This window comes from Pteronotus mesoamericanus, unplaced genomic scaffold (assembly GCF_021234165.1).
Source record: "Pteronotus mesoamericanus isolate MK-2021 breed Mesoamerican mustached bat unplaced genomic scaffold, CSHL_Meso_final scaffold_232, whole genome shotgun sequence".
Classification (NCBI taxonomy): domain Eukaryota; kingdom Metazoa; phylum Chordata; class Mammalia; order Chiroptera; family Mormoopidae; genus Pteronotus; species Pteronotus mesoamericanus.
In genome coordinates, this window is record NW_026555311.1 from 518,170 (window position 1) to 539,812 (window position 21,643).

Consider the following 21,643-nt stretch of genomic DNA (forward strand, 5'->3'; position numbering starts at 1 on the left):
CTTGTCTTGCTCAGCCTTGAATAACTTCACCTTCTTCCTGGAGTATCTCAAAGCTCTTCTATGGGTCCCCAGGGCCTGCCCGCTCCCCCGACCCCCCGGAGCGATCCTACTCCAGGACAGTGTATCCAGACCTCCCCGGGGCCCTAACACATACTGCCCATATGTGTGGGCTGGATAGTAGCCCCCAGAGGCACCCAGAGGGAGGTCTGACCTAGGGACAGATGGAGAAAGATGCTGTCTGCAGATCTTGCACATGAGGAAGGGGCCAGGGGTCAAGCAAGGCAGCTGTAGGAGCCCGAAGAGCAGGACAGGTTCTCCCAGAGCCAACAGAGGGCGGCAGAGTGCCGATGCTCTGACCTCAGCCCAGTGAAATCATCTAGCAAGTCAGGCAGCAAAGGAACTTAGCGCAGGCCCCTTCTTGCCTCGTCACCGACACCATGACACAGACTTAAGTGTCATTTCCTCAGGAAAACCGCCTGATGGCTGGGCTGGGCAGCTCCCGCTGTGGGGGCTGCACTGACACTTCATGATCTTTCTTCACAGAAACCACCCCAGCTCATCTTCCTGCAACTTTCTGTGTCATTATTTGATTTGGGGTATCTCCCTCACCAGCCACAGGTTGGGCTCACATTCGGCCAGGCCAGGAACACAGCTGGCCCTCAATAAAGAGTTGGCAGTGAATGGAGTAACGGCATCCCGCCCACCCACCAGCCAGTCAAGGCCGTGGCGCAGGACTCCCTGGACTAAGCAGCCCTGCGTCTGGAGTGAAATCACAGGGGGCTGGGGAATGGGGTGCCAGAGACCAGGGGTCATGCATCTTTGGGGGCAAGAAGAGAAGGCTTGTACACAAAACTGTATCGATTCAGAGACTTTCACTTGAGTACTTGGAGTCACGTGTGAGAGCATTTTTATTTTCACACACAGGGCCAACTGCTATCATTCCTAACTACGCTGTCAATTTCTTGGATGGAGCCTCACCTTTCCCCAATAAAGTTAGATTGATTTATTCCAAATTCAGCATGTGCTTTAGTTGGTGGGCCACTTTGCAATCCCTAGGAGCTGAGATAGGAGGAGGAAATAGACACCGATGTGGCCAATCCTTGTCTTCCCGGTTCCGACATGGGTGGGGATGGAAATAGACAGGCACCTGAAGACCCCTGAGCAGGTACAGAACTCTGGGGGGCTTGTCGGGGGGCTTGCTCTGGGTCTCTGATGCGGCATTCTAGCACTTACACTGTTCTGCACAATCTCTGTCTCAGAAGAATTCTGGGAGGGCGGAGGACAGGACAGGGCTGCGCATGTGGGCAGGATGCCCAGGTACCCCCAGAGCTATGGCGTCATGGGGTTCTCCCCAGCAGGCCACCTAAGGTGGAGATCACTGTCACCAGTGTGGAGGACAGCTTTATAACCACTGAATGGCAGAAGAATGTGCCGACAAAGAGGCTCTCTTGTGAGGCCAACATGAAAGGGAACGTCTCTTAGCACCGAAGCTGCCATGAAGGAGGTCAGGGGCCTGAGGGACCCGGACGACTGGGCCAAGGCCTCAGTTCCCTCTGAGCCACTGAGTGTCAGAGCAGGGACGGCTGGCTGGCGCCCTCAGCCTCTGCTTGCAGCTCAGCTGCGCATTCCTAACTTCTCCCTCCACATCACCGTGGTTGGGCCTGAGGGTCTGAATTCCTTTCTTCTAAAAATAGGTCGTCATTTCAGCCCATCTCATTCGGTTACTAAAAGGAGTACTGATGAGTGAGAGGCCACAGCAGCAGATGCGCCCCTGCCCCGAGCTGGAGTCTGACTTTGGGTGAGAGAAAGGTATCAATGAGGACAGACACCCCTGTCTGGCCTGGACACCCCACCAGCCCTACTGGCCGTGTTCACTGTGGGAATGTCCCCTCCTGCGAACGCTGACACTCACCAGTGGCTGACAGATGACTCTTCATGAAAAATCTTTGGGCAGTGTCCCACTGGAGGAAAAACTTCAAGTTACAGTGCCAATGATGCTAATTTTTTGCCATATTGGTGTTTTAAAAATATAAGTGGAGTGTGGAAAGATAAAGTGGCACTTAGGATGATGTGAAGATAGGAAAAAGCCTGTGGACTTGTGGAGACACGGTCGGTCCTGTCCTGTAACAGGCTAGGTCAGCCTCCCAGGACTCGTGCTCCTGGGAGGGGGACTGTAGGCTGAACTAGGGCCGGACGAGGCTAGTCAAGGCCAGGAGAGGTCCCCCTACCCCCTGCAAAGCGCCAACCAATGGCAAATCTGGAGTGACATGCCAGGGGCAGCCCAAGGGCAGAAGCGGGGTGAGCCACTGGGAGATGCTGCCTGTGCCTGCAGAGGTGGGAAGGGGGACACTTGGAACCTCTAGCACCCAGCGGCCAGTGGCTGCTTTAAGGGTCTATGACTGTATTTTATCTGCAAAGAAGCAGAACTACAAGGAGGCAAAGTGCGGGGCCCATAGGAGCCTCCAAATTGGAAAGAGGCCATCGCCCCACTGGGAGGCTGAGAGCAAGGCCATCTCCCACCGGCAGCTTCAGTGAGAAAATGAGCGAGAAAGCAGCTCAAATGTGGCCATCAGTTTAAGGGCCAGAAACTCAGGCAAGTGGGCCTAACGACAGCCCTTGCTGGCCTCTCCCTGCATCTTCCTTCAACTCTGGACAATGGACTTGGACCCAAATGGCTGACTTTTCAGGGCCTGCCACTCTGAAAGGAGACCTCTGCGACCGAGTCAGGGCTTTGCACAAGAAGTGGCTATCTAAAGGACACTCCACGCCTCTGCTGGGTGGTCACTGTCACAGCCCCCAGCCGGGCCACTCTTCCCTTCTCTGGGTGGGGGGAGGACTGCACCCCCCAGCAGGGGCCTCAGGTCCACTCACTGGCCACACAGACCTGACAATGAGCAGAGCCTGGCACTGAGTGGACACCAAGTGGGTTGGTGGCTCAGAGAAACGTTGGTTCCCATGACAGAATAGGGACACTAGCCCAGGTGCAGGACTTGCCAGGTCCCAAAACTCCAGCAGAGCACTGTCTTAGCCCCTGAAGCTCCACCTACTCGGCGAGAAAAGACACCTCCTACTCTTCTAGAACATTCGCACTCGCTCATCCCCTAACCCTGTCTCATGTCCTTGACTTGCTCTGAGATCCTTAACAGACCTTACATCTGGCCACCACAGCACAGGCCTGTGAGCTCTCGGGCTTCTCTTTGAGGTGGGACAGAAGCTGGAAAAAATACCCTGTTTTTTTTTTCATTATATCACATTTGTTATATCACATTTGTGATATATAACATTTGTGTTATATCACAAATGTGATATAATCTCCTGATAAAGAGGGAAGGGGGGAAGGAGGAATAATAAATTTGGCTCATTCGTTCTGGATGGCTGGCCAAGTTTCCCTGTTCAGTTTCCTCTGGCAGGGAAAGACCTTCCAAGTTCTTCCTGCCGGCTGTGCTCCTGGGGCAGGAGAAACAAATGGGAAGGCAGACACGAGGGGACGTCCTTACCTCTACTATCACATCTAGGCTGGTGTCACAGCCAATGCTCAGCTCTGTGCCAGGGACATTGTTGTTAATGGTGGCAGGCAGGACACACATGGGGATGCAAAGCTCCTGGTGGTCGCCACGTGCCTGGGCGAACGTGATCAAGCTCTGGAAAGCCTGAAGCAGCAGTGTGGCTGGTCAGCAGGTGTCTGGCACCTCACCTGCCATCAGCAGGTGGGGTTGAGCTCCTTTGTGTGTTGTCAGCAGGGAAAGGAAGCTGCAGGCTAGTGCCATGTGAGAGCAGGGTGGCCTGATGGGGCCCGGGTGCTGGCCTCGGCATGGGGATTGCCAGTGTAGCAGGCGTGGGGTGTGGGACTCAGCAGGGCGCTCACCACCCAGCTCAAGGGGATGCAAGCAGGAGGCAGCAAAGCAGGGCCGAAAGCGGCATCGAGGTTAGTAGTGGCCAAACAGCTGGCCTTTCTTGGCATCTCCGAGGTGAGGCAAACCAATTAGGTGGAGAATCTAAGGGCCCCCCAATCTGGTGACTCCCTGCAATAAGCAGGATGAGGGTCTGCTGTTAGGACTCTACAAACGACCCACCGTTAGTGATGTGGCCACTACGTGGCCCTGCTGGAGACAGTCACCTGTCCCTGTTAGGAGGAAAGCCTCCCTGCTTGTCCTTTTGCAATTTGTACACAAAGCAGCATAGAGGAGCCAGAGCCCCAAGTTGCTTTGGAACACCATGGTGAAACTGTTCCATTGTGATGTTAAAAAAGCCAGCTGTTCTTGGGGACATGGCAGAGATTTGGATCACCTGCCTCGAGTGTTAATAAAAGCAGTTCATTAGTACACAGGCCCAGTGCCCACCGTCCTCAGGTTCACGAAGCTCCAAACACAGCCACAGCTTGGTGGACATTTGTGGGCAAAGAGACCCATGTGTGGTCTTTATCCCCTTAATGTGACCACTGTACACCCTGCTACAGGAAGGTCAGGTAAGAGGCAGGCTGGGACCCAGGCCCCCTGGAAGGCAGCTACCTCTGCTGTCCCGTGGTTCTCTTGAAACGGGTTCAAGGGCACCTGGGGCCTGAGAATGTGTGGATGGTGGACCTGTGGTGGGTTAGTCCAGGGAGCCAAGAGGAAGGTGAGGAGGGGTTCATTAACTTACCTGACACCTCTAAATGACACGCCCTTCGACCCACCCATGTCCTGCCTCAGGGTCCAAGTGGAAACATGTCACCATGGCATAAAGTGACATTGGACACTGGAGCGGTCCACTCCGAGAAAAGAGACTGGATGGATTTATGGGGAACAATTCTGGTTTCCAGTCTCTTCAATCATAATCCTGGTTGATAGCAGAGCTGTGATCCTGGCCACCTTTACAACCTTCCTGGCTCCACAGAACTCAGTGCACGTCCCTGTGTTCTAACTAAATAGTGTCTGGTTCTGGGGCATGGACAGCATCCATCTGAAAGCCTGAAGTGACTCCAAATGCTTGCTCTGCCCTGGACGCCCTTCGCTTCCCTGCTGCAATAAATGCACGGGGACCTGTTTTCTGCAATGGACCTGTGAGTTAAGTGCTGGCAAGAACGAACGATTGTGAGGACGATGACTAAACATGCAAAGATGCAGCAGCTGATTGCCTAAGACTATCGCAGGATTTCTCACCCTCGGCACTTTTGACATCCTGGGCCAATAGCTCCTTGTTTGGGGGACGTCCTTACATTGTAGGGGAGGTGTCTTTACATCACAGGGGCTCCACCCACCAGATGCCAGAGGTACCACCTTGACTAGTTTTGAGGACCAAAAAAGTCCTTAGACACAGGAGATGTCCCTCGGGGCAAAACTGCCACCAGGTGAAAACCTCCCTGCTCCCTGACCAGAAGGAGCCATTGGCAGTGGAGATGCCCCAAGTCTGCACCCTAAGTATTCCCAGGGCTGAGCTATTGGCACTACTGTCATCAGAGCATCAGGATACCTGCAGGTGACGTGTCTGGGAAAGAGTGACTGAGCAAGGTGGACACATTGATGCTGCACTTGTTCTGGCCTTGATCCCCAAGGGCTTCCTGGACCCTCTGTGTAGATCAGGAGGGACAGAGAGCACTGTGTCACATTGGCTCAGGCCCCAGGCCCCAGGACGTCCCCTTTCCCTTTCATGGCAGCCAGCCCAGCTGAGTTCCGACCTAAATCTCAACCTAAGAAGGAGTCAATTTCATTCTGGCCTTAAAAGACAGAACTCTGGAAGAAATAGCAGTTTCTACATGCCACGCCCATACCTTGTTCCCTGAAGGCTTAGGGGACACAGACCAGGCCCAAGAGAAGGTCCCCCTGACTTCCCCCCATCCTGGATCACCAACCAGAACCAGAGCCATGACACCACCAAGACCTCCTGGCTCACCCAGCAAATGTGGCCTGGCATGTCACCAACAGAAAACCACCGACAGCATGGTGGTTACACCGCCTTCGAGAAACTGAATGAATGCAACACCAAACTCAAAAGGCCAAGGAATAAACCCCAAAGGCCCTCCCCAAGGGAAGCAGGATGGGTAATTTGGAGCACTTTTTCCTATATATATTGGTTTCCAAATTTTCAACAACACACATGTAAGTATTAGGTTTTTGTAATCTTGGAAAAAATTCTTTGTAGCAGAGGAGCCTGGAATTACAAAGTGGGAGAGTCTTGTCTTCATGCCTGATAGCGTGTACCAAATCCCACAAGGAATAAATGCCAACAACAGGACCTGCAGATGACACCCTTCAAAGCACTGCCCCACCAGGGTTCTGTTTCGGTAACAATGAAGGAAAACGAACTTCCAGTTGCTTTTACTACAAGCTCAGCATAATCAGATTCAAAATTCAACAAGGGAAATAAAAGAACGATACAAGCGAAGATGAAGTTCAATTTGCGACAGACAGGACCTTGCAATTCACAGTTTGAGATCCATCGGGAGAGGAATTATTCCAGAGCAGGGGAAGTGGGGATGACAGGCACAGGACGGCAGGAGCAGGGCCAGCAAGCAGGTAGGGGTGCCCACAGGACGGACCTCCGGTACGGGGGGCACGGCCACAGAGGGCAGGGCTTTTTAGTAAAAAAAAAAAAAAAAAAATTGCAGAAAGTTTAAGAAGCTCAGAAAAGCAACAAACAAGCAGTAAGCATTACTTACCGTGGAATTTTATTTTAAAAGCTTTTTTTTTTTTTTTTTTATTTACCAGCACTGGAAACAAAACTGATGCAGTGGGTTTAAGGAAAAATAATCTTAGAAAGTCATTCATGAGATCTGGGTCTCAGAATAAAAATAAAACTTCAGAATTTACTGAAGGAATTTAGGCACCAAGTTCTCTTTTAAAAATGCATTCTATGTTAGATACTGATCTTCAGACTCCCACGTGGTTCCCCAAGTATCATTTGCAAATGTATTTCTCTGCTATCCCCATTTAGCAAAGAACATAAAACAACCCTTAAACAGCACCAACATTGTATAGTTGTGATTTAACATCCCCAATCTACAAAGGGGAGAGTGATGCTAATGGGCTCAGCCAGAAGGACAGCAAACACTAAAGGTGGATTCAGGTCAATGGATAAAATTACAAAATATTTAGCTCAGGCTCTATCCTCAAACATCAAAGCAGGGCCATCGGACCCAGGATTCACCACAGCAAAGTGACAGAGGCTAGAAGTAGATTTGATGCAGCAAAAATAAAAAAACCCACAAAACTAATTTTAATGATTATCCAAATCACAAAACAGTGTGACCCATGAGTACCTAAGTGGCAGATGCTCACTGTCACTTCGGGGCACATCACCCTGGCCGCAGCACAGGAAAGGAGAGGAAGGAAACTTTGGGAGCTGGATCAGAGATGATCAGACTTTTTAAAACTACTTTTCTAGAAGCAAGCAAACAACTGAGACCGGGTTCGGGTCTCTAGGGTACTGGTAGATAAAAAACGGGCCAGGAGCCCTCAGTTAGTAGCCACTTCAGTTATCCTGCTTTGCTGCCACACAGACTTACATCAGTGATGGTGTTCAGAGCGGTGTCGGCACCGATGCTGAAATCGGACCCCGGCACGTTATTGGACACGGTGGCGGGAACCATAACCATAGGGACACAGAACTCCTTGTGTTTCCCACGGGCGGTGGACAGTTCCAGCAATCCCAGGTAGGCCTGTGGGGCAAGTGTACACAGTTGGGGGGCGGGGAGGCAGCAGATGGGCACCGATAAAGCTGCTGGAAAGTCAGCGTGGAAACATGTTAACGTCACAGCAGGGGAAGCAGTTTTTTAAGCACAAAAGGGCCCATGGGATATCGTCATGTACATGCAAGACTAACTTTCTTATTGACAAACTGAGAAGTTGAGACTTCTGCATTTTCTTGAAAGGAAATCATAAGGTTTTCATGGGATTGATCTTGGTTGAACAGGAAAATAAATTAAGGTCTACAGTCCAATATGGGATAAAAAAAAATGATCTGGCCATATAACTCCTTCCATCTCTGTCTAGCCAGTAGGCTTCGAATTCCAGAGAGAGAATTATTTCTATAGACTTGGAAGACACGATAACTCACTGAACTGCTGAGCCCCAATCAAGGAGGCAAGCGTCATTTCCCTCTGGGTGAGTCTTGCCACCTGCTATGCTCGGTGTCACAGTTGTCCAGTGGCAGTTGGGCTTGGGGCTCTGTGACTCCGGTCCATGAGGAGCTGGGTGGAGCCAGCACAGGCCACCGTTCAAGCCTACGGCATGGATGAGCCAACTGGTGAACAGGGACGGTGACGTACCTCAAACCCACCAATGATCAGCAGTGCGTTGATGCTATGGGTGCGCATCTGCTCAGCAATTTCCTCCAAGTACTTCCCGGGAAGTGTCCTAAAAATAGTTCAAGAGACATGAGGTCAGAGAGGCCTCACACGGTGGGCAAAACACCCACCTCCGCGGTGGAGCTGGGTGGCACTGAGCAGTGGAAGGTCTGTCCCCTTCTCCCCGTGGCTGGTGGACAGCAGTGCCATGGAGCCACCCATAGTGGGAGTGGCCAGGGATCAAGTCCCAAAAGAGCATAGTTTCAAAGAGAAACAGGGAGAAGCTTTACAGCTGTCCAACACCTTCATCTCAAAAGAATCCTACAGTTTCGTTAGCAAAAGAAAAAAAAACAACAAAATGACCCACAGTAACTTGCAAATATTCGCAACAAATACCATTTAAAAGGGAACTTCCAGTTTGTACTTTATCCAACCTAGTGTTTAAAGTCACACCCAGTCCTACGTGCTGTTCTCCTGTTTCATCACCTGTTTCAAATATAGCCAACAAGTGAAGTCAGACCAATGTTAGTTGGCCCCACCCCAAGGGCCACCTGACAGTCTGTCATGTCGACTGAAGGAAGCAGAGAGTTCACACTGTTGGTAGACTCATAAGAAGCCATAGGGTGAACATACTCAGGCCTGGCCATCAGGGCACACAGTTGGCATGGTGTCAACGACAAGGTCCCTCCCAGTGTCTACAGTAAAGTTTTTGAAATATCATCAGGAGCTGCTACCAGCTCACCCAGAGCTATGACAAGATGGCACATAAAGCAAACGGTGCCTGAGGTTCACCGACAGGCTGCAGAGGTTGCTTCTGATTAGGGCTTTGCTGCCCAAACACCAACGCTGCGGGCGCTTGGGAGGACCGGACGGCAATGACTGGGGAGAACCAGCCCTGCGGACCATGCGAGCAGCTGGGGACACAGGTGCCCTGGTTTCAAAGCAAAATGGAGGGTGGGGCAGTTTCTGTGGGACAATGAGCTGACGCTCATATAGGACCCAATATGTACTAGACTTACATACAAATTATTTTCCTTCCATATAAAATGGAAGGAATAGTAACAACTGATATCAACTTGCACTCCTGACATCGAAGATGAAAAGACTCAGACTTAATATTAAAAAACTGTGTCTGGTTCAAATACATATTCTCCCCCCAGCTATGCTGAAAAACAGAAAGCTTACTGTGATTCCGAAACCTGTGTTTTGAGCTAGAATCACTCAGGTCACACCTCTGGTGAGGGGAACTGGCCTCTAGCACCGGGGCCACTCCGGCCTGTTTCCAGCGACACTGCGACACTAAGCCACTACCGAACATGCTCTAATTCTGGTTCACACAGCACAGTCCCCATGGCTCAGAGACGTTGCTCATCTGTACCCCCTCAAATGAACTGGAGGATTTCTGCCCGCCTTCTGATTCTCCAAACCAGTGGATAGATGAGGTTTGGGGAGGAAACAGCGCATGAGTTATCTGCTGTGTCTCCTTTCAAGGGCACGGGTCAGCCTCAGACCCTAACATCACCCAGCACTTTCCTGGGTGGGGCCAGGATGTGCACCAAAGTCATCTTCCTTTGGGACCCTTTACAGCATGTGCACCAGCTGCTCCTCTAGAATATGGCCTTTCTTCCTCCTAAAAGCAGGTCAGAATCAAGGAAGGAAATTACCGCTTTGTCCCAAGAATGGAGCCACCTTGTCCGGTCCAGCCTCCGACATCTGACCAGCCGATTTCTTTTATCTAAAGTGCAAACAGGGAATGAGATGTCTCAAGTGAATAAGGAAGGGAATTAGAAGTTTTATGAACAGCTCAGAGGTCGACACCTCCAGCGAGCTGCCTGCCTGTAGGAGTTGTGATGTGTTAGGGGACGGCCTCCTTCACGATGCTGAAGGAGTCAAGACACAAACCAGATGCTAAGGTCCAACCATGAGACAGAAAGCCCTCCTGCCTGCATAGTGTCTCTGCATCTTAGTCCTCTGTCAGGGGAATAGATGAATTCTTTAGCTGGCCAAATTCTACCATGGGGAATGAAAAGAGAAACTAACATTATTGCTTTTTAATTGACATAAGATTAGAAGAAAACTTCTTTAATTAAAATTTTAAAAAACTAAAAGGACAGTTGATACCAGCTAGGTGTGTGTTACCTCCCCTCAGCATGCCTCAGCCTCCTGCCTGCTAGGGCTCCCCTCTCTCTTCTTAACAGAAAAGCCCTCTTTTTTCACAGTCTGGGGGCCTCTCTATGGCATAATTTGAAATACCATCTGTAATCAGATGCCCCCCCAAATGTGCATCTTTAGCACACATCTCTCGAAGATCCAGATCACGCTCTCTATCTGCTCACTGGACACCTCCCCCAGGATGCCCACCAGATACCCCAGTTAACATCTTGGAATCTCAGCGCCTCTTATATTTCCTCATGTCCATCAGCTGCAACTTGGACCAGAAACAGAGTCATGCCCATCTCCTTTTGTCACCCCTGTGCACATTTAGTGACCACATTCTATTGGCTCTGCCTTCAAAATACATTCAAGATCCCTAGGGGATGTCTTTCCACTCGACTGTTGCCAGACTGGCAAGCCCCCCACACCTCCTGTCTGGGTTACTGAGGAAGGCCCCTGACTAGTTCCCAACTTCCCACTTCTGCTCTTTGTAATCTGTATGTGCCAAACCCCTGCTCATAACCCGTCTTCTCAGAATAAAAGTCAAACTCCTTACAATTCCTATGAAGGAAGGACTTGCCCTGTCTCCTTCCTCCTGCTCTCTCCCCACCCCTCACTCTCCTGCTGCAGTTACACCAGCCCCTGCCATCTCTGAACACCTCAGGTGCCCTCTGTCTGCCTGGAACAGCAGCTCAATGTCCCTGTGGGCGGCTCACTCAGCCCTTTGACCTTGAGTCTGAAATCACCTCCCAGCAGCATCTGCCTCTAGTGTTTTAGTGCAGACACCCCCCCAAGGGCTCACCCAGCCCCCTCCCTGTTGTCTCTCTAGCACTGGGCACTTCCCAGGATGCACTTGGTCGAGGGTGTAGGGCTTGCAGCCTCACCATGGTGTTTATAATCCTGTATCGTGTGACGGCGGTCAAGTTAAAGTCTCTGTGTCTAGTTTTCTCATAAGGAAAATGGGGATGATATCCCAGATGTATTGTGAGATTTAAACTGGATGACACATGTCAATCCTGTAGGAGCAATAAGGCCCTTTCTTAGGATGGTGTCCTAAAGCAGCAGTTGTCCTTAAAGAGTAGCTGCTGTGTTCCTCATGGACCCCCGAGTTCCCCCATTTCCCCACGACACCCCCATCCAAGACATCCCTTCGCCAGCTGCCTCCTGAGGGACCCACCTGGCCTTTGGCAAAGCCCTCAAAGCCATCATAGACGGCATACATCTTGTGTCCTTCTGAGATGCCAAACCGCACGGCCGACCGCACAGCCGCGTTCATCCCAGCAGCTGGTGCACCCACATTGATTACAGCCACATTGAAGCCACTCTGCAAGACAGGGGGCACATGGCACCTGTCACAGGTGTGACAACACTCCATGCACACACCAGAGGTGTCCCTGCCCACCACCAGGTGCCAGGAGGGCATGGCCTAGTGCAGGAAGGCTACACCACTGTCCAGGGCAGGAAGGCGGCCCAAGGACAGGGTCAGTGGGGACTGTCAGGGACACCTCTGGGAGCCAATATGCAGCATCGTCACCCACCTTTTGGATCTTGGAGTCTGGCATCTTGATGGCGAGCCGCTTGTAGGTGTTGAGGTTGCCCTCAAAGCTCCTAAAAGAAAAAGACGTTGTTGGGCCAAATTTAGAATGTGTACGGCACAGGAGGGAGCTCGCAAGAGGCAGGGCGCAGGAAACAATGGTGCCGGGGGAAGATGGTCTACAAATGCTGCTCTGCCCCTCAGGGGCAGGGGCTCCTGTGTCCCCATGTCCGGCCTGCCCTCACGGGGACACAGGTACCTGGGACACACATCATGTAACTGGGCTAAGGGACAAAGGCATCCAGTACTTCTCGGGTTTCTTTGCCTACACGTTAGCCACTTGTCACTTGCTATCTTAATCTCATTACATTCTGATGACAACCCCTTCTGCAAATAAGCAAAGGTATAAACCATTTCCCCCTAACTAATCATCCAGGCCCTCAACCTGCCAAAATGGCACCTGCCTGACACCTTTGTTCTGACTTCTTACAGGGAGACACAAGCACAGCCTTGCATGGCCTTGTGAATGGACAGCCTCGCAGGGCCTTGTGAAGGGCCAGGCTGTCGAGCACATGTTCCCGTAACGGAGTCTTCTTTCAAATAGTCACCTTCCTCGGAGCTTCACAGCATCCTTGAACCTCCTCTCATCCATCGCCTTTTGGACGTCCTGGGTCTTTAAAGAGATGACAAGAGGAAGAAAGCCAGATCAGGACTCAATGCAGCCTCAGGTCCAGCTCGGTGCCTCTACCTTGTTCCTCTCACACCCGACTTTCTAGGCAGGTAGGCAGGCCGTCTGAGGTCAGCAGCCCACACTGGGCGGCAGCCGGCCTGCCACTGCCCAGCTATGAGGGAGACACGCAGGGCCGTTAACCCAGGTCACTATGTAGAAAATGGTGCGGTGGCCCTGCCAACCATCCCAGGGCAGCAAGTCCTGAACCTGAGGGATTTGGCTCCATGACAGCAGAGCCAGAAGGAAATGCATCTCTCAGACAAGGTTTTGGCCAATCTCTAGTTGGATTCTGGTGAGGAAAAAGCAAACAGGACCACCTGTGCTTGGAGCTGGGGGACCCCGATGGGGTCTCAGCAGGCAAAGGAGAGTGGTTTGGAGACAACACATACGACTGGGACCTGGGCTCTGCCCCTTCAACCTGAGACTCTCGGGCAAGTTATTTAGTTTCCCCATCTGTACAATAAGGAGGACACCCCCTACCTCTAGTGTTGCCTGTGGCTATAAAACACACCAGACTCTTAGGAAAACACCTAGCAAACAGCAGATGCCAATGGAGGGCTCACTGTGGCTTTTGTGAGCCATCTGGCTGAATCGCCATAATGTATGGCCATTTGGCGGACAAGCCAGATCATACCTACATGTTTGTCTCTGAAAGAACAGACACTAGACATGAGAAATAGGCTCAGAACAGACTACGGCACATAGTTCAATGTCCTGATTCTCTTAAGCCTGTCATCTCACTCTCTCACAAACACATGCACACAAACAACACATACAGACACCCAGGTATACACACACATGAACACACATGCAGACATATACAGGGACACAGGCTTAGACAAAAAAGCACAAACACATAATACATGAAGACAGACACACATGCAAACACATATGGATATACACACACACAGGCTTAATTTCCTCCCATAGGCTTTTGGAAGTGATGTGTCTAAAGTAACTTCCAACATGCCCCATGACTTAATTAGTTAATCACCTCTCTGTATATGTTATAAAATGCATGTACTTTGGAGCAATGGAAAAAGACCAAGTAGGATGATAGTCATCAACAGACTTGGAAAAATAAAAGATAAGAACAATTTCTAATGCAACTCACTGCTGCCTGCCTTAGCGGACACTGAGGTGGGAAAGTACAGCCCAGGGCCTGGAGGAGGTACATGCGTGTTGGAATGCCACCTGAAGTGGCCATGTCAGTGTCATATCTTAAGAACAGACTCGAACATCACTGGGACAGGATGGAAGGAGCAGCTGAAATGTGAGAGGCCAAGGACTCCCTGTGCAGCCCACCCTGCAGGTTTCTCGCAGCCATTTTCCTGCATTTCCTCTTCAGCTGTTGACAGAAAGGCTCATGGATCCTCCCAGCAATCCATCCTGAAGGCATAAGCTGCCCGAAGGGAACCAGTCCAGGAGATACAGAGCTTGTTGCCACACCCACAGGGCAGTTCAAAATGTCCTGGATAAGGTCACTAAACTCCCTGCGTGGCTTGTCGGCAGCAGACAAGGGACAAAGGTGCCTGCGGTGCTGTGTGCCCCCTCCTCCCGGCTGGCTCACCATCTGCACACACTCCATCAGGGGCAGGCGCACGGCCTGGTTCCCACTCAGCGACACCACACAGGCCGGGGTCTCTGGAGTGGCCTGCAGAAGGGCAATGACGGCTTCTACCCCCATGCGGCTGGCCTGGAAAAGACATTCACGAGAGTCAGAGATAGCCCACCGCCTGGCCAAGACAGCGTTCTTACAGGAGACCCCCTCGGTACCCCCAGACACATGCATTCATGGGCCCTGGCTCCTGTTGCTGAGACAGCCCCACGGTGTCCTAAAAACATCCAGCCTCAACTTCCCTCCTGTTCTCTGGAATTGAGTTGCAATTAGGTACCCATCTGCCCTGCTTAACCCACCTCCGGCAGAGAGATTTGGGCACTAAGAACTGGCCAGGATGGGAAGGAGAGGAAAGGAGGGGAGGGGAGGGTCTGCAGTATGAAGAGCAGTGAAGATTAACAATCCAGGACCTGGACTCTGGGTCTGTTCCTAGAAATCTGTGCATGAATGCCACACTCCCACATTCTGGGCTTGGTATTGAAGTCGTTGTCATCCTCAACTGTCCATGTGGGGTGGGGTCTCTCAGAGTCTGGGCAACTGGGGTCCTGGAAAGCCGTGTGGCCTGAGTCTCACAATGACAACAAGGGCTGGAGCATCTCGGAGACCAGCCATCCCACGCTGCAGGCAGATACGTTTGCCGCATTGCACTACCGAACAGCTGTCAGTCTTTGGTGCAAGTTGCTTCCTTTGTGTTCCCAGAAATGCTCCTTTCCTTGTGATTTGCCAGACATTTTTCACTCTCACTTACCAAAATCCTGTCAAAGGCTGATGGCGTCCCACCTCTCTGCACGTGTCCAAGTATGGTCACTCGCGTGTCATATCCCAGCTGTGTCACCACCAGCTGCGGGAAACAACTCCGTCAGGGGACAGAGAACACATGCAGGCAGATCAGCTCCCACTGGGGGACCAGGGCTGGATCTGAAAAATAGTTTTCTACTCTTCCTTTAGATCCATGTGGGAAATGTTCTAATTCCTCAACTTTGGTTCTTGAAGGAATGCTTACTTTAATGGCTAGCTGAAAAGTTTTAAGATAATGCCTTTATTATCAAATAGAATTTTGATGTTACCTACCTCACAAATGAGCCCATATGACTTTTTTAAAAAAAGTTTCTATAGCCTGTGTTGAAAGCATGATTAATACTTTATAAAAATGTGAACATTCCCTGAATTGCCCTACATTTGTATAGCTGTATTTGGAAAACATGTGCCCCCTTGGGCCAGATCCCAAACAGAGCTGGGTGGCTGGAACAGGCCACATATCTGGACCTCATTCCCTCCTCTAAAAATAATGGAGTTGGGCTCTGTGAAGGACCATGGTCCTTCTTGCTAATGGTCCACAGTTCAATCTCAACTTTGATTAAGCGGGAAAGCAAATTCTTTGCTCTGACTTTATAGATTACTTCCTGTGATATAGGAAGCAGTTCAGAAGGCAAGAGCAGAGTAGGAATCATAAGCCAGGTGCAGAAGTGCGGAAAGCCCGAGGTACCTAGCAGCAGACAATTGGACCTCACTTCCAGGGTAACCCTTCCTCCCCTAACATATCACTGGTCATGTAGTTTAGACCCCCTGAACTTCCATATTACTGGTCATGCAGTAGACCCCCTTAGAGGAAGAACAAGGAAGTCTGAGGAAAGCCTCATCTAACTTTCATACGAGCCCTTGCCTGATCACTCCCTTAAGCACTAAGCCCTCAAGACACTGACTCACATCAAGTAATCTTAGCAACAAAGCCTTGAGCCTGTTAATCACAGACAGAGAGGTTGGTCAAACTAGAGATAACGTCTAGACCTCAGTTGCATTTCAGCTCCTGGCCCAGAAAAGCAGCAAAGCCAGGCAGGGTGACACCATGGCTGGTATCAGAGCCACTTGCAATGACTAATGATCCTCTGCCCTGGTGCCAACCAATCAGTGGAGACCATGACCCTGAGGTGACACACTTGAAAAGCTAATGAATATTCTACTGAGATCGTCCTTGACGGCCTCCAGATCAAAGCTCTCAAAACAAAGGACTTGGCAAGGTTCCCTCTCTCTCGAGCACATCTGCACCTTTCTCGCCCCCTACTTTCCCCAGCATTCGTTCTCTCTCTCTCTCTCTCTCTCTCTCTCTCTCTGGAGCATGTCTACACCTTTCCCTGCTTTCTTCACCCAGGTGCATTTCCTTTGTCTTTTCTCTCTCCTACGGTCCAAGGGCCCTTCTTTAGCCTCAGTAACTTGTTTCCTGGGCCCATGCAACCCAGAGGGCTTGCTTCTCCTACAGCTCACTTCTTCTGCCTTTGTAACTTTCTAAATAAACTTTTGCTTGTATTTGAGTCTTGGCTCTGGATTCTGTCTTAATCAAAACTCAAGAGCTGAAGTCTAACATCTGGTGCTGTTTGCCATTAATACTTAGAAATATTGGCTGATAACTTTCACAGGTCTCTCTCAATATTTTAAAATTTAAGTGTACAGCTGGTATGGGAATAAAGAAGGCAAAAGAGAGAAACCAACTTGCAAAGCCAAGTTGATAACATCCTTTGCCCTGATGGGTGGCTTCACCCAGAGCCTGTCTGTCTCCCTGGTGTGTCCAGCACATGCCCAGTTGCCTCTATGACTGGGAAGCCCTGCCGATCCTGTCACAGGCCTGACAAGCCAGCGCCCGAGGTTGAGCTTTGCAGATACAAGACTGTGGTGTCATTCCCTCTGTAGGTGGGGAGGGGCAGTGACTCATGTCCAGCACTTGGCTTTCTCTGCAAGAGCACGCTTAGCTGGTGTTCCCCGGGGAGGGAGGGCTTGCTGCTGGGAGCTGACCTTCCTGGCTCTGAGGGCAGCGGGCGCCCAGAGCTGGACCCTTCATTCCCACCCTGTTCTATTTCCCCTCTCTCTATTTGGAAGCTCTGGCCCTTAGGGATATTCCCAAAAATAACACGAGCTTCACTGGTTCTCCAGAAGCCGGGAGTTGTACAACTCCATGCCACTGAAGTTATGAGTCAGTATGAAAATAATTTTTACTATTGTGAAGAAAAAATTTTCAGAATAATAATGCCAAATCCACCCACCGCCAGCTGTGTTACCATCTCCCCTTTCCAGGCAGGTGGCGGCAGAGAGGGGAGAAACTGGACACACTCACGTCCTTGATTTGCTCCGAGGTAATAGGTTTATTTTGGGCATCGATTGCTCCTTCAGCCACAATGATGATGTTCAGCCTTTTTTTCCGGGCCCGGTTCTAAAGAAATAGAAAATGAAAAGCCTCTAATGCCTAAAACATTTTTAACAAAACCAGGGCCGGTTTGTTCCCATTGAACTGGCCTCTTGCCAGGTAGAAACTGTAACCTAATTTCCTAAGTGCTGTTTACTAAGGACACAGGAAGAAAGTAAAGGTGCTTTGTGGGCAGGTGCAGGAGGGTGGGCGGGGAAGCCTCGAGGTCTAGTGGCATCACCACAGCTGTTGGCACCGAGGCAGCCCCAGGCTGGGAGGCTGTGCTCACTGACCTTAGGCTGTGACCCCACACATCGATGTCCCCGCAGTCTGGCTCCCCCAGCAGTCTCCACTGCAAACTACACTGCCCCTCTCCTTGGGAAGCCAGGCTTCCAACCACCTCTCAGGAATACTGCCCCAACCCAGGAATTCTGGGCCATTGCGATCAGATGACAGGGCCCTGCCCAAGCAGGAGGCAGGAGGGCACAGGAGAGAAAGTGGGAGAACTCAGAGCCCAGCCAGGCCAGAGGCCCCCCTGCGTGACACTTGGGGCTGCCGCCGCCCACAGGCTCAGGGCAGTCCTGCAAGGATGCCCTGCAGTCACTCACCACAGGTTTGCTCTCTGTAAAGTCCCCCATTAAGGACCCTCCACTGGGGGGTGCAAGTGCTGTGGGGCAGTGAGGCACCGAGGGGGCCGTGCTGGAGCTGCCCAGCCCGGAGCCCAGGGGACGTCACTCAGAGCGGGCTGTCCTCACAAGGCTGCCCATCTGGCAACTGAGATCACAAATACACATGCCCTTTGGTTGTTTTTTTTTTAAAATAGATATTAATAGATGTACTTCGCTTTGGAAAATGTATTAACCAGAAATTTTCTAAAAGGTGTAAAGATGTGACTTCAAGAGTGATCATTTTAGCATCATTTGAAAAACCATTATCAGAAGGAATGACATGTCCATAAATGTGGGCTCAGCCAAACAGCCACACTTCCTCTGTAAAATAGTACCCCCAAGGTGGTGAGAAATATTGGAGTCATCTGCACACTGAAGTGGGGAGATGGCCTTGTTTATGTGGGTCACTGGACGTCTGATGGCTCCCCAGCTGGACTCACTCACTCATTTGTCACAAAATTGCTAAGGAGCAACGTATCCCCCACATCACAGCCCAGGAGCTTAGGGCCCGGGAAGGCGAGGTGCCCAATGTGCCCCTGGGGGTGGCAGGACCAGGACTCAACCCCAGGCCTTCCGATTCCGCAGAATCTTTCCTAATTTTATACGGAAATGCCTGCAGTGGGGGTGCCCTGGGGTCTGCGTCCTGGGCCAATTTACGCAGAAAGATATTTGGAAAAATCCTCCCAGTGCCACATTAACAACCAACGAAAATGAATTACAGATATAACAATATCAAGTGTTTCCACGCACAGGCGAGTTTCAACGATCGGTCCTCACTCCGTCAACACTCAGGGGGGCGGTCTATTCTGACTCATTTCCTGGCTGAAAGTGCAGCTTATAAAGTCTGAAACGCATGGAGTTTGCAGGCAAGACCACACAGTTACAGTTGTGGTCAGTGCTGCAGACTCAGCACTGACCTCTGACCTGCTACGTGCATACTTCCTGACAGGGAGGGTGTGTTTCCATCTCCGAGGGCTGCCGTCAGATCTTGGCCTGTGACAGCGTTGTCCTGGGCCAGGCCAGAGGCTGTCTGAGAGGTGGAGAATAGCTCACAGAAACAGGCACAGGCCCTTGGGGGCTGTGATCTTATGCCGCGTCCCATGTGATGGTAATTAAAGGCGTCCTCAGCGGCACACAGAGGTGCCCATCTAGAAGGAGTGCCGCCCTCGTCTCATGCAACCAGCCACGTATCTCCCAGCACCAGATGGTTGGCGGAGAATGGCCCACGTGCCTAGGCAAGACCAAGCAACTGGGAACCCGTTTATCACTTCCATACTAGCATGTGTACTTTGGACATTCCCTGTAATCAGTGGTCTATTTCCAGCTAAGAGCTCCAACTTCCAACAGGGGCCTGGCTCTCCCAAGTAAAGAATTCCCATCTTCAAATCTGGTACCATGAAGGTGAAGGCAATGTCTTACTGCATGTGTGTCCTTGCTATGCATAGTGCTTATATGTTTGCTGTATACAGCTGTGACTAGCCAATGCCATCGACTCATTTCCCTGTAGACCAGTGATAAGAGGGTTATAAAAATAAAGCACAAGGAATTCCCCCACATACTGAGGTTCCTCTCCTGAAAGCTGTTGTTTCAAGTGAGACCTCACAAACCTTAATGAGAGGGAAATTTGCCTTACGTGTATAATCCACAGGGTGAAACACGACCATGCCACAAACTACGGACCTGAGGGAAAAGTCTGCTTCAAAGTAATTCGTCAACCTGACATCAAGCCCGGCACAGCGGGAACACACAGCGGAGGGGGACTGTCGTTACACATGTCAGAGTTGTGGGGGAATTCAGAGTCGAGTCAGAACACAGGTCTGTCCATAGTGGTATGTGGAGATAAAACAAGAGACAGGTTTTCTTCCCAACGTCAATTTCTTTCAATAGCTGTGACTTCACACTCCCTCCTCCAGGTAAAATTAACTGTGCTTTGCATGAGAAACAGAACGGTTGTTACCGTTTCTCCATTGCCTCACTCGTCGCAGCATTGGGAAGCAAACCCCGTGTGAACAGCCAATCAGCCCATATATGCAGGTCCTATGCACCCAGCTTAAATTCACTCTAGAACCCAACAGCATTCAGCTGTCTAAAACTCTGTCCAAACTAAAACCCTACGGGCATTCACAGGGCACGGCCAGCACGGGGCAGGGAGGATGGTTGGGAGTCGAGGGAGGCAGAGAGCAAGTTACCTCTGACAGCTTGATGCACATGGTCTCCTGCCAACCATCTTCTGGTGGAGATTCCGGAAGGAACACCCAGTCCGCCCCACAGGCCAAGGCGCTCACTAGGGCTAGGTACCTACATGGGAAGAGCAAGGATCCCATTAGGCTGCTGCTGGGCACCCAGGACTCGCCTTGGGCAGACGGAATGCTGAACCTGCACGGGGGCCCCTGGCCCCTGGCAAACCTCCCCCGCAGCATGTGCACTGGGCTGCAGGGCTGTCCAGGGGGCTGTGGGAGGGTCCCTTCCACCCGAATCATGTCTGCACACACATACCCGCAGTGTCTCCCCATGACCTCGAGAACGAAGGTCCTCTGGTGGCTGGAAAACAGACAAAGGAGCATCCTCTTACCACCGCTGGGAAGAGCACAGGACACACAGAGACAAGTGCTGGCGCAGCCAAGTCAGACGGAAAGGCTGCTCCAAGATTATGGCAGGTGCCCGGGCTTCCAGAAAAGGACCCTCTTTCTACAGAAGCAAATGCTATCACAAGGGAATCTCAAACTTTTGTGAGTAAAGGGGTGCGGAGGGTGAGTGCACTCCCCAGGCCCACGTTTTACAGCATTTGTTGGATGGAGTCTGTATCACCATGGATAAAGCGCCATCGCTTCATCTGCACTTCAGTGCATGGCAGGTCACAGATGCAACTGTGTGAGAGGATGGGGACCTGAATGCGTCCCCACATCTCTAGCCCGGGCTGTGGTGACATTCACACAGCTTTGCTTGCTGCTATTTCTACAGGAGAACTCTGGGCAAGACTTCAGATAATGATGATTTTTGTCTTCTAAATTCTCTCCAATGAACACATTTTTCTTCTATAATGGGAGGGGAGAGGGAAGTAAGTTTATAAATCTGAAAGTAAAACGTGAACCTAAGGACAATTTTCTTGCACTGTTTCTAATACTTAAGTAACAGGAGCTGCACCAGAACACCCGCTGTGGAACCTTCCAGAATCAGCATGAGCACCTAGCCACAGTGCACAGGGTGCCCCATGCTGCCTGCCCGCCCACTGGCTCCTCTGTGTCTACCTCTGGGCCGTCGTCATGATGGCATCAACAACTTCGATGATCCGGTGCAAAGCCGAGTCAGTGCCAATGGTCATGTCTGTCCCGCAGAAGTCATTGTCAATGGAGCCCACCATCCCCACGACGTTGAGGTATCCATGCTTCTTTACCTCCTCCTTGTTGATCTTGCCTGTGGGGGACACAGACACACCCCTCATCACTGGGAGCAGCCCGCGGACCCGTGGCACGCGAGGTGAGGGACAGGACAGGGGTGCATAGA

General features: G+C 51.1%; 1 protein-coding gene across 2 annotated transcripts in view; it reads right to left on the minus strand.

Annotated features, from left to right (window-relative positions):
• Positions 1-21,643, minus strand: part of PFKP (phosphofructokinase, platelet) — a 58,478-nt gene that overhangs the window by 8,829 nt on the left and 28,006 nt on the right. Inside the window, exons 5-17 of one of the 2 annotated variants that reach the window (XM_054591583.1) lie at positions 21,388-21,553; positions 20,636-20,680; positions 20,329-20,437; positions 17,403-17,498; positions 15,045-15,137; positions 14,249-14,374; positions 12,557-12,621; positions 11,953-12,022; positions 11,592-11,738; positions 9,925-9,995; positions 8,243-8,330; positions 7,481-7,633; positions 3,498-3,650 (exon numbers count right to left, since the gene is read on the minus strand). In XM_054591583.1, the coding sequence (XP_054447558.1) occupies positions 3,498-3,650; positions 7,481-7,633; positions 8,243-8,330; positions 9,925-9,995; positions 11,592-11,738; positions 11,953-12,022; positions 12,557-12,621; positions 14,249-14,374; positions 15,045-15,137; positions 17,403-17,498; positions 20,329-20,437; positions 20,636-20,680; positions 21,388-21,553 (1,382 nt within the window). The remainder of the gene's footprint in view (positions 1-3,497; positions 3,651-7,480; positions 7,634-8,242; positions 8,331-9,924; positions 9,996-11,591; positions 11,739-11,952; positions 12,023-12,556; positions 12,622-14,248; positions 14,375-15,044; positions 15,138-17,402; positions 17,499-20,328; positions 20,438-20,635; positions 20,681-21,387; positions 21,554-21,643) is intronic. The other variant, XM_054591584.1, reaches the window with a different exon arrangement.